Source organism: Colletotrichum karsti (genome assembly GCF_011947395.1).
Source record: "Colletotrichum karsti strain CkLH20 chromosome Unknown Scaffold27, whole genome shotgun sequence".
Classification (NCBI taxonomy): domain Eukaryota; kingdom Fungi; phylum Ascomycota; class Sordariomycetes; order Glomerellales; family Glomerellaceae; genus Colletotrichum; species Colletotrichum karsti.
The window spans coordinates 278,657-293,990 of NW_024065927.1; the positions used below are offsets into that span (position 1 = coordinate 278,657).

At 54.3% G+C, this 15,334-nt stretch overlaps 7 protein-coding genes across 7 annotated transcripts; 4 read left to right on the forward strand and 3 right to left on the reverse strand.

The window, feature by feature from the left end:
• Nucleotides 1-734: 734 nt before the first annotated feature.
• On the forward strand, nt 735-1,515 carry CkaCkLH20_08229 (uncharacterized protein; the record flags this gene model as incomplete). The annotated part of the gene is made up of 2 exons (XM_038890944.1): nt 735-996; nt 1,052-1,515. 2 exons carry the CDS (start codon nt 735-737, stop codon nt 1,513-1,515), a joined length of 726 nt encoding a protein of 241 aa, XP_038743707.1.
• A 613-nt stretch (nt 1,516-2,128) lies between these two features.
• CkaCkLH20_08230 (peroxisomal dehydratase) lies at nt 2,129-3,279 on the reverse strand (the record flags this gene model as incomplete). The annotated part of the gene is made up of 4 exons (XM_038890945.1): nt 2,129-2,174; nt 2,248-2,732; nt 2,829-3,098; nt 3,151-3,279. The coding sequence occupies 4 exons, from the start codon at nt 3,277-3,279 to the stop codon at nt 2,129-2,131; spliced, it is 930 nt and encodes a 309-aa protein (XP_038743708.1).
• A 370-nt stretch (nt 3,280-3,649) lies between these two features.
• CkaCkLH20_08231 (uncharacterized protein) lies at nt 3,650-5,521 on the reverse strand (the record flags this gene model as incomplete). The annotated part of the gene is made up of 1 exon (XM_038890946.1): nt 3,650-5,521. The coding sequence occupies one exon, from the start codon at nt 5,519-5,521 to the stop codon at nt 3,650-3,652; it is 1,872 nt and encodes a 623-aa protein (XP_038743709.1).
• A 689-nt stretch (nt 5,522-6,210) lies between these two features.
• CkaCkLH20_08232 (AMP-binding enzyme) lies at nt 6,211-7,896 on the forward strand (the record flags this gene model as incomplete). Its single annotated transcript, XM_038890947.1, has 1 exon — nt 6,211-7,896. One exon carries the CDS (start codon nt 6,211-6,213, stop codon nt 7,894-7,896), a length of 1,686 nt encoding a protein of 561 aa, XP_038743710.1.
• A 437-nt stretch (nt 7,897-8,333) lies between these two features.
• On the forward strand, nt 8,334-11,788 carry CkaCkLH20_08233 (duf1446 domain-containing protein; the record flags this gene model as incomplete). Its single annotated transcript, XM_038890948.1, has 6 exons — nt 8,334-8,396; nt 8,467-9,028; nt 9,807-10,187; nt 10,246-10,566; nt 10,617-10,853; nt 10,905-11,788. 6 exons carry the CDS (start codon nt 8,334-8,336, stop codon nt 11,786-11,788), a joined length of 2,448 nt encoding a protein of 815 aa, XP_038743711.1.
• A 934-nt stretch (nt 11,789-12,722) lies between these two features.
• CkaCkLH20_08234 (uncharacterized protein) lies at nt 12,723-14,153 on the forward strand (the record flags this gene model as incomplete). Its single annotated transcript, XM_038890949.1, has 1 exon — nt 12,723-14,153. One exon carries the CDS (start codon nt 12,723-12,725, stop codon nt 14,151-14,153), a length of 1,431 nt encoding a protein of 476 aa, XP_038743712.1.
• Nucleotides 14,154-14,271: 118 nt separating this feature from the next.
• On the reverse strand, nt 14,272-15,315 carry CkaCkLH20_08235 (alpha beta hydrolase fold protein; the record flags this gene model as incomplete). The annotated part of the gene is made up of 2 exons (XM_038890950.1): nt 14,272-14,986; nt 15,050-15,315. 2 exons carry the CDS (start codon nt 15,313-15,315, stop codon nt 14,272-14,274), a joined length of 981 nt encoding a protein of 326 aa, XP_038743713.1.
• Between the last annotated feature and the right edge of the window lie 19 nt (nt 15,316-15,334).

A 15,334-nucleotide genomic window follows, 5' to 3' on the forward strand; every position in this document is an offset into this window, starting at 1 on the left:
ACTCTAGAGAATGTTGAAGATCGCGTCCGGGCCCCCACACGGAAGCCTCCCGCAGCCTACCTCGGCGCCAGGCGCAAGGCTCGCATGGCAGATGCTAAGAGAAGTCCTCGACGACGGTTGCTGCAAGTTCACGTTGCACAGGAACAATGACTCGCTCCCCGCGGCGCCCCGTCCAATCGCAACAGGCGGGAAACACGTTTCCGGCGTCTTTTACAGCGGGGAACGCAAGGGAGGGAGAACGGGAAGCGTGGGCTCTCCCCGCAGTGATGCGCGCCGTGGGGGATGATCCTTCTTGCAGGGACGCTAATGATTCACTTTCTGGCGCGGGATGTCTGTGAGGGGGAGGCGGTTGGGGGGCTGTGCGGATGTGCTCGTCCGTCTCCGCGGTTGTGTGGGTGGGAGTAGCTTTGGTGCTCGGTTGTGACGCGCCTCGGAATGGCTGCGTGCGATAGGTCTCGGCTTGTCGGTTGTGGTGATTGAAGCTCTGTGGCAGGTATCAGTTGTGAAAACCGGCTGCGCAAGTTGTGGTGACACAGCTTCAAATTAGATCGTCACCAGTACAGCATACCGCTCGCTGACAGCGTCGAAGAACCTAGGTTGCGACAATGGCGACCCCAAGAACGAAGAATCCCGTCCCTTCGTGGATCGAAAACCCCTATCCTCACGTCGAGCATAGCCTCATTTCGTTCCCTAGAAAACATATCCTGCTTGTTATGATTAACCGACCAGAACACATGAACTGCCTACCAGTCGAGGCGACGATTGAGCTGGGCGCGCTGTGGAAATGGTACGATGCAGAGCCAGAGTTGAGATGTGCCGTGTTCACCGGGGCCGGAACGAAGGCCTTCTGCGCGGGGATGGACTTGAAGCAGAGGCTGGATATTATCAAAACGAACGATGTGGCTTTTGAGTATCCCCAAGGGCAGTTCGCGGGCATGAGCAACCGGACCGGGAGGAAACCGATTATTGTCGCGTGCAATGGACATGCACATGGTAGTTTACCTTCAACTGGACCCACGAGACTCAATTGCTAACTCGGTTTCTGTTGCAGGCGGCGGCTTCGAAGCAATACTAAACGCAGACGTAATATTCGCCTCCCCGAACGCGACCTTTCGTTTACCCGAAGTCCTCCGGGGCGTATCGGCGCTCGCTGGCGCTCTGCCGAGATGTATGATGCTCTTCGGCAATCACAGGACAATGGACCTGATCCTCACCGGTCGGACGATGTCAGTGGAGGAGGCGCGAGACTGCGGCCTGGTTAAGGAAATCGTGCCACAAGAGAAGCTCCTCGAGAGAACACTGGATTACGCCGACGAGATCGCGGCACTCAGCCCCGACAGTGTAATCATATCGAGACTGGCAGCGAGGGAGGCTTGGGAAACAGGAATAAGCAGGGCAACGATGCGCGGACAGGAGTTGTGGGCGGAGGCGATGCTCAGGAGTAAGAACGCGGCGGAAGGATTGGCGGCGTATCGCGACAAGAGGGATCCGAAATGGTTTCCCTCGCACCTTTGATTAAGACCAGCGCAAAGACGAGGATTTTGGCGATCTTCGTGGACTTCGTCGCGGCGGTGAGCAAGAGTACGCTGACACGCGACATAGGCGCGCATTCAAAGTCATTCTTCCATGAGAAGCGCCGATGGTTTAGTGGTAAAATTCTCCGTTGCCATCCAGCAGCGTCGGGGAGCCGGGGGTTCGATTCCCCCTCGGCGCAATCTTTTACTTTTTGCCGTAAATAATCATTATATGCTATTCCTGATCACTACGCAAGTCTTCCCTGTGTTGGTATCTCGTCAAAATCGTTTATCCTTTGTTGGCCTATACAGGTGCAATATTTTTCTGGGACCACAACATTAGATATCGACGCCGTACGCTTGGGTTTCACGAGCTGTTGGTCATGCCACTATTCTTCAACTCATGAAGTAGTGCCTTTCGACAACCTCTGACTCGATATCCATCATTCACAATCGCCTTATTCCAGACGAGGGTAGATCAAACTTCGCGAATCAGTCCACGTTAGGATGAAGATGAGACTTGGCGCGAACTCTGCTTCAGATGCTGATTGATATCTCTTCTTCTAAGTCACCGCATCCTAGCTTCGTCGGGCATTTGCGGGCTCGGCAGATCATCAAAGCTTCACTTTTGCATTCGCAACCTTGGCGTATCCGTTCGATCTGGAATAATTGTCAGCCGCCAGTCAGACCACTTCCTGAAGCATGCATGGCGCGTCGATATGGCAACACTTACAGCGCGACTCTGCCATCCTCCTTGACGACCGTCTCGAACACGACATCGTCTACCCCGCCCTCCGTCTTCACTACCCACATGCGCGTTTCGAGCGTGTCGCCAGGATAAACGACGCTCTTGAATCTCGCGCCGTAGGCTTTGAGACGGTCAGGATCGCTCTTGCCCAGCTCTTGGAGCAGACCGTGGGCGGCCATGTTCCACGTGCCGAGGCCGTGGAGGATGGATCCCTTGAACCCGGCCCGCTGACCGAAGGCCTCGTCGGCGTGCATGGGGTTGTAGTCTCCACAGAGACGGTAGAGCAGAGCGGCCTCCGGCGTGGTCTTGATGGTGTGCACGGCATCTGGTTTCCGGTCTTTCGGTGGCGTTGCGGCCGGCTTTGAAGGGCCCCGGGGACCGTTGTAGCCGCCCTGTCCGATGCCGAACGCGGTGGAGGTCATCTTGGTGTAGACAGTTTCCGTTGTCTTGTCGACTAGCAGCTGCTCCGCCTCCAAAATCATAGCGCCGCCTGCGAATTCTCACATCAGTAACGAGTACTCCGTGCCGAGGGAATCTCACTTGCCCTTATCATATACTCCGATGACCTTATTGCGAATCTCCAGGTCCAGCCCCTGAGAGGACACAGGAATGGGCCGGATGATCTCGATGCCGCGCTCGCCGTCTACAGAACGCTGAGCGTCGAACGGCGGAACTCCTGGAACCTGGCCCGACGTTGTCCGCGCGATGAAGTCGAAAACATCCTGGTCTGTCTGCTTGAAGGCGAGGTTGATGGGAAACGTGGGAAAGGCGGCGAAGTGAGGGTGGAGCTCATAGAGGAAGTGAAGCTCATCCTTCTTGACACCAATCGCGTTGGCCTGGTTCCGTCAGTCACTCCGTTGTGAGTCTGATAAAGGTGGTCGGACTTACAAAGAGGAGAACATCGCGGCGGTTGTAGCTGCACTTGATGGGTGGGTATTGATAACCCGCTGCTTTCCTGAAGTCGACGTTGTCGTAGCGGCCTGATGCGTTCTTGACGGGTCTATCACCGGAGGACATTGCTTTGATATTTGTGTTAGTCGGCTCACAGGAGATTTCAGGAAGAGAAAAGCAAGTTAAGTAAACGTTGACAGGACACGATTTAGCCAGGCAAGTTGACGAAATGGCTATAACTACAGGGGCATCATGCCGCTAAATAAAACGGTCGGCAGCAGTTGCTCGCTGTTGTCAGGGTGCTTCAGCGACCTTGCTCTCCCTGTGGCTTTCTCGGGTTTGTCGGCCGAGGTTCCCCGCAGTCTTGTTGTTTGTCCTCGGTACGAGATTCGACGAAGAGTAAACAGTATTCGGTCAACATCGGAAGCAACTCATAACAGTCATGAAAGTGAGCCGGGAACAACGGGAAGTTAATTGAGAGCACCTCGGTTGAGTCTCATAATCTGGCCTGTTGTGCGGACTTCTCAGCCGTCCTCTTCCGCTGGTCTTCCGTATTCACCAAGTCCAGGGGCAGATCAACAATCCGCGCTCGCAGAAACTCGCCAAAGCTCTTCGCAAACCCGTCCAGCACGCTGCTGCTACTGACGCCGTCTTGTAAGATCCCCTTGACTACAAAATGCACCGCCCATAGCCCCGGAAACTCGCATCTCTCGACCACATATCTGTCATGCCAGTCATCTCCCAGCAACTCTATGAACTTCTGTTTGGTAAAGAATGCTTGAAGCCATGGCCAAGCTGACTTGTCTCGTACCCAAAAGCCAACGTTTGCGTTGCCGCCTTTGTCACCGCTTCTCGCGAACACAAGATCTCCCAGCGGTCTCCTCGCCGTCTTCTTCAAAGACAACTTGGCTAGAGGAACTGGAGAATCATAATCGTGCTGCCGCGGTATTGATCCGCATTCTCTCTCCAATCTCGGCTCAGCTGTGACATCCTGCTCGCCATCGACAAAATTTACAGACAGAGGGATTCTCGCCTGCGGAATCAGCGCCGGGAAATATCGTACGTACGGCCGGGGCTCCATCGTACGCCAATCCATCCCCAAATGGAGGCCACAATAGCCCTGTAACCCGTTGTAAAATACCGCCCGTTTGAACTGCTCAAAAGCCTCCTTCTTGGGTGATTGGGCGAACATCCGGAATTGTACGGTGCAGGCTTTCTGCGACCGTGGATCCGGCGCTGCTGAACCGTACTTGTCTATGGTGAAAGTTGTGAAGTCCGACTGCTTGATTTGCCCCATGACCTGGTTCTTAAGCACTTCAAACTTGAAGTCGGTGTCGAGACCAGCCGCATAGGCAGATATCTCGGCTTGATAGCCGCCCAGCAAGCAAATGGCCAACTTGGCCGTGGGAGGCGGCGGAAGCCCCTTAATACCAGACAGTCGAATTCGTTCTTTCGAGATTTGGGTAAAAGTCGCATTCTCAATATCAGCGATGACGTCCGGGTTGAGGTAGAACGCCCCCTGAATCTCGTACAACAGCTGCGCTTTGCACGTATCAACAGATACGAGTCCATTAGACCCCTCCGGCTTCGTGATGACAACACCGCCATCAGCCGCGATCTCCGCAATCGGGAACCCGGCGTGGTGGAGGTTCGGCACCTCACGCTGGCCGCAATAGTTGCCTCCGGTCACATACGGCCCGCACTCGATCAAATGCCCGGCCATCAGACTCGCCGCGAGCTCGTTGTACTCCGTCCCCTTCCACCCGTGCCACCACGCCACGAGGCCCATGACGGGACTGGCATCCGTGCATCGCCCGCACACGACGATATCCGCCCCGGCCTGAAGAGCCCTCAGGATGCCCGCGTATCCCGTGTACGCATTGGCGACAAGGAGTGGGTTTTCGCCGTCGGCACTCTCAGTGCGAGGATCAAACTCGACGCCGGGCTGGTCGAGGTGCATGACTCGCCCGAACGCGCCGCGTTTGACAGCATCCGTCACATTGTCACCGCTCACCCAGGCCACCTTGACATCACGGATGCCAAGGCTCTTGAAGTATGCGTCTGCTCGTTCGGCCAGCCCCCGGGGGTTCAGCGCACCTCCGTCGTGAACGATCTTGATGCGCTTTTCCGCGACGAGGCGTGCTGCTTCGCCGTTCTGCCAGGCGAGCTGCTCGAGGAAGTTGGGTTCATATCCTAGGTCTGGTCGCGATTGCTGCTCTATGGCCTTCCATGCGATGTTGAACTCGGCGAGGTAGTCGGCTGTGATGGCGTCGACATCGCCGTACTTTGCGAGACGGTAGATCTGGTCTATGCCGTCATTGATTGCACCAGAACAGTTACCGATCCGGATCGGGCGTCGTGGTGCCATTGTAAGAGGTAATAAGTCAGAACACTTTTCCGCTCGACGAAACAGCCGTGGAGAAACTGTGGTCAAATGCGAGTGTCGTTTACGAAAACGAAGCCATCGTCAAACCATTTTCTCAACAACAGCCGACCCGAGGTTGCCGACTTTACCGCCGACGTCAACCTCTCCGCCTTGACATCGGCTACGAGGGAGAAACATGGATGACGCCCGGAATTTCTTATCCAATGCCTCGTCTGCGGAATCTCCCCGATGTTTAAGACTAATGATTCAGTCGTTTCATGCGGAGAGTCCTCGCCCCCCGCACGCCGAACATCCCCCTCTCTTGTATGCCGCCGATGCGTGACACAGTCTCGAGCGTTCTGCCGCCCGTTCTGCCGCCGTGACCATCCCTGCGCGTTCCGTTTCCTCTCCCTCCATCTCGACAAAGCGTCGGGACAGGGCTGTCGGATGATGACAGCCAGTGCGGCTGCTGTCTAGTGACTCAGCAGGCAAATGTTCGGACGGGATTCCCATTGAGCCTCCTTTCGTCGAACCCGTGCCGTACCGTACCGATGGATTGACACGACGGAAGAGACAAAACAGGTTCATCAGGCTTCGTTGCAGGCTGTCTAGAGTGTCCTCGACTCATTTTTTTCGTTCATCCGACGACTGTCTGAGACTGAACTCAAAGCGATGCACCGACCACTACCACGATGAGGACGTACACATCGCAACCTATCGACATACCGCGAGACCTGAATCTCACGGAGCTGCTTCATACCACGGCTACACCGTTGCCAGAATCTCATGTTATCGCTGCAGATAGCCTCACGAATAGGAGCATCACGCTTGGAGAACTACGCGATCGTTCCGGGAGGATTGCAAAGGGGCTCGCGGATGCCTTGAGCCCGGCGGATCAATCACGTTGGGCCATCGTACTCCCCAACAGCGTGGAATTCCTCGAAATATTTCACGCTATTCTGTGGACCGGAGGGGTTGTGAGTCCGATCAACCATGCGCTTAAATCATCGGAGATCGGACACGGCCTTGCGATATCGAGACCGCATTACATCGTGGCGTATGGTGCAATGATATCTGCAATTCACGAGGCCGTGGAGGTTGCTGCTGAGGAGCTATCAGCGCAAGGAGTAACGTGGGGGAAACCGACGATATTGACGATCTTGAAGCCGCTTCCTGGCCTGAGACACATCCCGGAGGACTTCATGGCTTCTACACGGCTTACAGTCCCTCACTGGCCGGATACCTCGAAGCGGCTGGCGTCGATACACCTCTCCTCCGGCACAACCGGAAAGCCTAAGGGAGTCGAGCTCACACACCACAACTTCGTTTCCAACGTATTTCAACTCGCGGCACTGGACCGGAAACGACAAATGTTCAACACTGCATCGCGAACCGTCGCCTTCACGCCTTGGGCCCACATCGCCATGACGACGATGCCCCTATTTCTCGGCCCCTACACGGGCATGTTCCACCACGCGATGCCCCAGTACAACATCGACAGGTTTGGGGAGCTCGTTGGTTCGACCCAAGCCACTTCGTTCCAGGGTGTACCGAGTGTCGTTTTGGCCCTCGCCAACTCGGACGTGACGGAGAAGCATGATTTCTCAAAGGCACAAGTCATCAACATCGGAGGTGCCCCTTTGAAGCCAGACCAAATCAAGAGACTTCTGAGTAGGGCACCATGGAGGCTTGTGCAGGCCTACGGCATGACCGAGGCCGCAGGCTATGTTGCGTATCAAGAATTCGACGAGGTCATTCCCGATGGCTCGACAGGTAGGCTATTGCCCGGGATTGAGGCTGCGCTGAAGAAAGAGGGAACTGCAGATGATGCAGCTTTAGGTGGTCCAGGGGAGTTATGGCTTCGAGGTCCTAACATCACAAGAGGCTATGCCTTCAACCGAAAGGCGAATGCGGAAGCCTTTCCTCAGGAGGGGTGGTACAATACTGGCGACGTGTGCCGTTTTGATGACCAGGGCAGACTGTTCATCGTAGGTCGCACGAAAGACCTGATCAAGTATAAGGGCTTTCAGGTCAGTCCCTCCGAGCTTGAACAAATCATCAACTCCCACCCCCTTGTCAGAGAGTCAGGAGTGGGCGCGTTGTGGGATGAGAGTCAGCTCACGGAAGTACCGACCGCGTGGGTTGTGCTCAAAGATGGTGACATGATGAGAAAAGAAGAAACACGAAGAAGACTGAAGGATATTCAGAGGGTTGTAGACGGTCAAGTAAGCGGATACAAGAAGTTGAGAGGTGGTGTCTGGGCAGTGGAACGGCTGCCCAGGAATCCGACAGGCAAGATACTGAGGAGGGAGTTGATTCGAATGACTGATGGTATTTGCTCGCTGGAAGATGGCACAAGATTCACTGCCAAGCTTTGAGATGTCCTCTTACCAGAAATGGGCCATGTAGCGGCGGACGGGCAATGCTTCCCATGCAGGTTTTTGACGGAGGATCCAGGCCTCACATGTAAATACCCATAAAGACGTTGTGTTAGCAACTGATGAATAGTTATGTTTATTCTCTTAAGAAATTATAGAACGGCATGTGTCTTGCATCGAAGGAGTTAACGTCTTCATGAAAATGAAAAGAAATGATGTGTTCCTGTGCTCGGCACTCCAGCGGAGGTGGACCCATCTTCGGAAAAAGGCAAGCATGTACGGGCCGTTGTGCGGGGACGCCGAATATCTACATCCTCACATAGAATGTTCTCAAAACGTGTTGGCATAATCCTCATGCCTTTTTAACGAGGTCATCTAAGAAGAACTCTGCCGAAAACTCACGATCGCCTTTCAAAATAACCACCGAACCCACGAAAATGAGTCCGAAGGTTTTTCTCATTGCCGTTGTTCCCCTCGCCAACAATGAGGACCGCGACGAGGTGCGATGACCCTCCAGTCCCATCGATATCGTGTATTTACGTCGATTCTAACGTTTGCTTGCGGAAACAGATGCTTGATCAACTCGCCGCATGCGCTGAACACGCCTGGGCTAACGAACCTGGCACGCTCAAATACGCAACATTTATCCTCCGAGATCCTGAGAAGGAGAATACGCTCTACGTTGTGGAGGAGTATTCCTCCAGAGAGACTCTTGATAAGCATTTGCTCGTACCAAGAGTCCAGTCTTTGATCTCATGGATGACTGCTACCGATGCGAGTCCCCTATCGGGCACACCAACTATGCATCGCTTGTCTCTACCTTCAGAGACATTCATGTTCTCGCGGCCTCGGGTGGCAGAGTTTCAGGATGAGGACCCCTGGGTCATTATCGCAGAGCTGGATTACTTTCCCGGGGGATCCGAGACATCTATCAAGTACTGGGAGGGCGTTGTGGATGAGGGCCGAAAGAACGAAGAGGGTACTCTTGTTTACGCAGTCGCCAGGGACCGCCAAGTGAGTGAGAAGATGTGGACTATTGAGGTCTATGAAAATGAGGCCTATCTGAAGGATGTCCATGTCAAGAGTAAGGCTATTGATGAGAGCATACGGAACACGAAGCATTTGAGGACGGGTTTGTCTTGGACGTTTTTGAAATGGCACAGCGGGTTTCTGCATAAGGAGAGTTCATGAAAGATAGCAGGCAGTCATGGCATCTCTACTCTTGCATTTCAAATTCCGCGAATTCGTCTGCTTGCAATGTCGAAGTCACTGAAATCTAAACTGCTGTCCATACTACTGTTGGCCTCGTGTTCCACGGCATCATGAGCTTGTCATTGATACACAGCATGAAGTCCCCATCGCCCGGATTACAAATGCTCATGGAAGTCATGTTCCAGGGCACAAGGTAGGATCTACTCTCCAACATCTCGAATGATCGACTCCGGCAATGGTGCGGGGCGAGGCGGGCATACCACCTCCAGCATGCACCCAACGGGTACTGAATCATTAGCGCCAACCTGTGGCAACCTGGGCATGGCATTATTTCCTCGAATGTTGCTGGCATGTTTTCGCTCATCGAATCCCGGGTCGTCTTGCCTCGGACTTTGGGCAGAAAACTCCGGGGTGCGGTTTATATCTTCATTTGAATGAAGTTGATAGCTCTCACATACCCTGAACAAAGATGATGAGCTTTGAGCCTCTAGACGTCTGACACAACCTTTCGTTCGATATTTACCAGGCTTCTTGCTATCTCAACCACAAACTTCGTCATGGCACCCAGTGCAATTTCTAATGGCACCAATGGCAGTAGCCATGGACCTAAGCGGCCCATCAGAGTCGCTGGCTGCTCCGGAGGTTTGTCCCAGACGTCACTCTCTGCCACCTGTGACTTGGTAGCTGAATCTAGACAGGCGTGTACGATCGAAAGCGTGCCATACACGACATGGCAAAGAACGAGGACGTCGATGTCATCACCGGAGATTGGATGTCCGAGTGTAACATGACGTTGCGTGGGTCCGATAAGCGCGATCGCCTCGCTCAGAAGTCCATGTCTTCAGGCTCGACAGTCGTCGCCAAGGGCTACGAGCCGTACTTCCTCGATGAACTCGACCCAGCCATTCCCTGGTTGGCGAAACGCGGTGTCAAGATTGCAGTCAACGCCGGTGCAAGTGATGTCCATGGACTCGCTGAGGCGGTCAAAGGACTCATATCCAAGCACGGCGTTGAGCTCAAGGTTGGGGTTGTCGATGGGGATGATGTGACAGACGCTGTACTCGATCTCTATAACAAGGGTTCGTCATCATGATTTGCCTTCACGGTGTGAGCAAGAACTATCTAACAGCGATGTAGGCGAAAAGTTTTTGAACCTTCCAGCCAACAAGCCTATCCAGGAATGGGGCTTCGATCCCATTTGCGCCCAGTGTTACCTCGGTGGCACCGGTATTGCCGAGTGTTTCAAGGCCGGCGCCGATATCGTTCTCTGCGGCCGTGTTGCGGATGCTTCGGTCACAGTCGGCGCTGCTATGTGGTGGCATGGCTGGACACGGGATAACATCTCTGAGCTGGCTGGCGCACTCATGATTGGGCACATTATTGAGTGCAGCACGTATGCTACCGGAGGTTACTACTCGGGGTTCAAGCACTTGGGCGTGAACGATACGGATATGGGATGTAAGTAACGGGCCACTTCGTTGAATGGGTTCTTGCTCACCTCGCCGTAGACCCCATCGCTGCCATCGATGAAAAGGGGGAAGCCGTCATCACCATGGAGCAGGGGAAGCACGGTCTTGTCACGACCGCCACCATCGCGAGTCAACTTCTCTACGAGATCCAAGGACCGCTCTACTACAACTCCGATGTCACTGCGTCCATTGAAGACATGCATCTCAAACAGATCGGCGACAATGCCGTCCATGTCTCCGGCGTCAAGGGCCTGCCTCCTCCGTCAACTACCAAAGGTTTGTTTCTGCCCATCGCAACAGCTGCCGCAACCTGCTGACACTCCTCAGTTGGTATCACCGCGAAGGGAGGCTGGCAAGCTGAGTTCCACTTCTATCTCACCGGTCTCGACATCGAAGAGAAAGCCGCAATGGTTGAACGCCAAACCAAAGCCCTCATGGGTGATCACATCAACAAATTCTCCTGTCTGCGGTTCATGGTAGCAGGTGCAGCCCCTTCCGACCCGCAGTCACAGGAAGAGGCCACAGTCGACATGCGCATCTTCGCCCAGACGAGAGATCCGGACCTGCTGTCCGGTAACAACTTTGTCGACTCTGATCGAGGCTCATTCGCGCGATTCTGCATCGAGAATCTGCTCCAGGGCTATCCTGGTAGTACCATGGCCCCTGACATGCGAACAGCCATCGGAAGACCCTTCTTCGAGTACTGGGTCAGCTTGATGCCCCAGACATTCGTCCATGAGACGGCGCATCTGCCTGACGGAACAGTTGTGGATATTCCCGCGCCCACTAACGTGCGAGAGTACGAGAGGGAGCAGCCCAGTTATGACACTGGCAACCCCGTTGCCCTAAGCGAGTTCGGCGAGACGATTCGAGGACCGCTCGGCTGGGTCGTACTGGGCCGGTCTGGTGACAAGAGCTCCAACGCCAACTTGGGGTTGTTCGTGCGCCATGATGATGAGTGGGACTGGCTTCGCTCGTTGCTGAGTACTGCGAAGCTGAGGGAGCTGCTGGGCAAGGATGATAAAGGCCGACAGATTGACAGGTGCGAGTTCCCGAATATTCGGGCGGTGCACTTCCTACTCAAGGATCACCTCGATCGCGGCTTCAACTCGACGAGCAGCTTTGACAGTCTTGGAAAAAACTTGTGTGAGTACATCAGGTCCAGGCATGTAGATATTCCCAAGAAGTTCTTGGAAAGAGGAAAGGTCTAGTCGTATGGTCACATCAGGAAATATTGGAGTGGCTGCCGCTGTGTACATGAACTTGGGGGGCGAGAGAAACCAGAAACTTCTCTGGATTCAACAGGCAAATTGCAAAGTAAACATGGAATGTCGCTTCGTTCGTGTTTCGTTGATGGGGGTGCGATCTCTTTAGCTGTGATGCTTGCAACATGAAGAAACCAAGATGTATCAGCTGGCTTCGTAGCACTACTTGGGCCTTGAAAGAAATCATTCTCAGTTTGAGATCGGAGCAGATTGAGGCGTGAACATGCCTCAATTGATGAAGAACTGCCCTCCACCACCCACCGGAAGTTGACCCGGCAACGGGACAGCATGAGCATGGTTCAGCCCTCGAGATAATCTTATCAATCTGCCGGTCTTCCGCTGATATCGCCAACAAGCAGCTCCCTTCAATAGCATTTGCGAAGCCACAAATCAGCGATGGAAACGTATGCGCTTGAAAACTTTCGCCTTCTCGTAGCAGCGTGTAATGTGCTTACAACCCCGGCTTAAGTGGGATGAGCCGAAGTATTCGTCAGTCGACTCAGAAACTTGCGCATCGGTCGACCGTATTGGAACGCGCGTCTTTTGTGCTCCGCCGAGTCTATTCCGAGCGTATTCCCGAGTCGGCGTGAATTAAAATCCTCACCGCCGCCGCCCAACTCAGCCCGTCCGGCTTCGCGTTCCTTTGTTGCAAGTTTTAGCTGCCAACAACCACCTTCTGGTCGCCAGCAACGACCCTGAATGTGCAGAAATGTTGGCACCCTCGAATCTAGTTCTCCTTCTCTCCCTGAGTGCGCTAGCACGATGCGACGCCGGGGAGTTGCGGCCTAGCGAAGAAGTCTCCCGGCAGCGGGGACCCCAGATCTTCAATGCGGTGCACGATTCCATGCGTCAGTGGGGCTCGTCTCTCCATCACAATGGCATGTCTTTCTTCTTGGCGACCGTTCCGCGAGGGGTGCTTCTGTATCATGGAAACACCAGCCCGGAGTCGCCCTCGGAGCCGGATTGGCTTGCATACGAGATCGAACACGCCGAGCAGTTTGCGCATCCATTCCGCAGGAGACCACCACCTGGCGGTCCGCCCGGAGGACCTCCCCGGGGACCTCCCGGTGAACCGCCGAGAGGACCGCCGGGAGGGCCACCTCCAGAGTTCGCCTCGGAGCATCCGGATACGGAGGAACAGCACGTCATCGGAGATGGCGAGCTCAAACGTTCTGAACAGGAGGAAGGCTGGTTGCATGTGTATCGAGCAACGAAACCGCTTCAGCTTCTCTACGTCGACGGCATGGGCGGTGGCAAGACCAGTATGGGCACACTTGACACTCAGGATCACCTTTTGAGAGGACTTCGATCCACACCATTGTCAACAAAGAAGCCATTGAAAGCGCGGGGCGGCGGTCCGATGGGAGAAAGAGAGCGAGCGAACGAACTCTGCGAGCTGGCCGAGGCCTGGGGCTTGCATGGAATCCTCCGCATGGAAGCTGGTTTCGAGATCATCATGTGCGACTTCAAGAACGACTTGGAGGAGATCCAGGCCTTGCGTCGCGCAGACAGAAACGATCGCAGAGAGCGGGACAGCGGCATCAACAGGCTTGAGGGCCTTCGTGGCTTTGCTGAGAGATACCAGGGTATTGGTGCCTCGCGGACGTTGGTGGACTACTCCTCAATGGTTTCTGCCTTCTTCTTCCCGGTCAACCTGACGAACCCCGATGAGAGACGGCCGGATCTGCCCAGGCTTGTGAATGTCTCCGACTCTGAACTCAATGTCATCAAGAAATACATCCACGAAAGTATCGATTTGCGCCGCGATGTCGATCTCGCGCCCATCAACTGGCAGGGCATCTCCGATCTCATCGTCGGTCGATATGCAGACAGGATCGAGTTCATGGCGAACAGCAAGTCATCCGATGTTCTCGTGGACGAGCTCAACTTCCTACTGGACGTCTTCATCCACTACCCGGAGAACGACGGGGAGCCTGACCTGTCCGAGGCTGTCACGCGGTGTGGAGAATTCTACTTGCAGAGTATCGCTCTTTCGACTGAAGCCGATCGGTATATTCACGCGGCGTTCCAGGCTGTGACCTCAGAGATATGCTCTACTCTGTTCGAGGTCAGGGAAAGGCTGTCCAGTTCCACCAAGGTCATAACCTCGGACCTGGAATCGTCTACCGACGCGCTGCGCTCTTTGATAAGTTTCCTGGGGTGGAGTCGCTTCAAGCGATGCTCCGGCTGCGACCTGAGTGAGGTCTGCTTCATCCCGATGTGGCCGATGGGAAGCGTGGAGGATTACGAGAACCCTAGATGTAAGAACGGATCAGGCCTGCATGGCGGCGATAGCTACTGGAAGATGTGATGAATGGGCGGTTTGAGATATGAGTATAGAATCCAGAAGAGCAATAGTAGAATCATGAATGAGATGGCGGATGTTTGACCTACAACACACCAATATCGAAGAGCATGACATTTTACAACTATTGTTTAATGAAACTGAGAATGGCTTGAACAAAACCATCCGGATTCTCCTCTGCCACATAGTGTCCGCTCCCTGGGACCTCCGCGATCTGCACCGACCCTTCTTCGTGAACCTCCTCAAACATCTCCAGCGCAGTTTCCTTGTGCCTACCTTCGCCTCCACTTAGACCCAAAGACTTGACCTTGCACTTGCCATGCTGCTCAATCCACTCGCGGTTCTCGCGTGCATCCGTCAAGAAGGCCCTGTAAACACCAAACGCGCAGCGTAGAGCTCCAGGCCGACTGTACATCTCGACGTAGTGGTCCAGGTCAGCCTTCGAGATAGCCAAGCGCCTGTGAGAGATTTTGTCGAAGAAGTGGCTGAGGTAGATCTCTTCGCGGCCCGAAACGAGTGCTTCGGGTAGGTCTGGCACCGAGTGAAAGAGGAAATGGAACTGCTGCACGCCGTGGGTGGTTCGATCCTCTTCGTGAGCAGTGGTACCCGGGAGAGGGCACTCACCCCATACCAGAGAGGCGGTGCGATCAGCGTGGCGGGTTGCGAAGGCGTAGGCGATCATGCCGCCGATATCATGACCGACTATGTGCACTGGATCCGTGATCTTCAGGTAGTCCAATAGCAGGATCATGTCGTTTGCCATGGTCGTTTTCCTGAAATCGCTGTCGGGTTTGGAGGATAGTCCTGCGCCGCGATAATCGGGCACGACGACTCGATAGCTGTAGTACGTGGTGTTAGTGGATGGATGGCGGTTCTTGTTATTGAATTGTGTGTTCGCTCACCCGGCAGAAACCAGTGGACCGATGACTTTGCGATACTGGTATGAAGTCTGGGGGAAGCCATGAATGAGGACAATGACGCCTTTCAAATGTGATGCTGGCTGCTCATCGACGTACGCGATGCGCAGGCTGTCTGCGGCATTCTCTAGTGAGGTGATGTGATAGCTGTAATCCATAATGACTGCACTATGTTTTTGCATGCAAATTGTCATCCTGTAGTGAATGTCGTCTCTGTTGTTGAGCATGGCATTTTTGTCGATTTCTGGCATTTATTCTGTGGATGCGAAA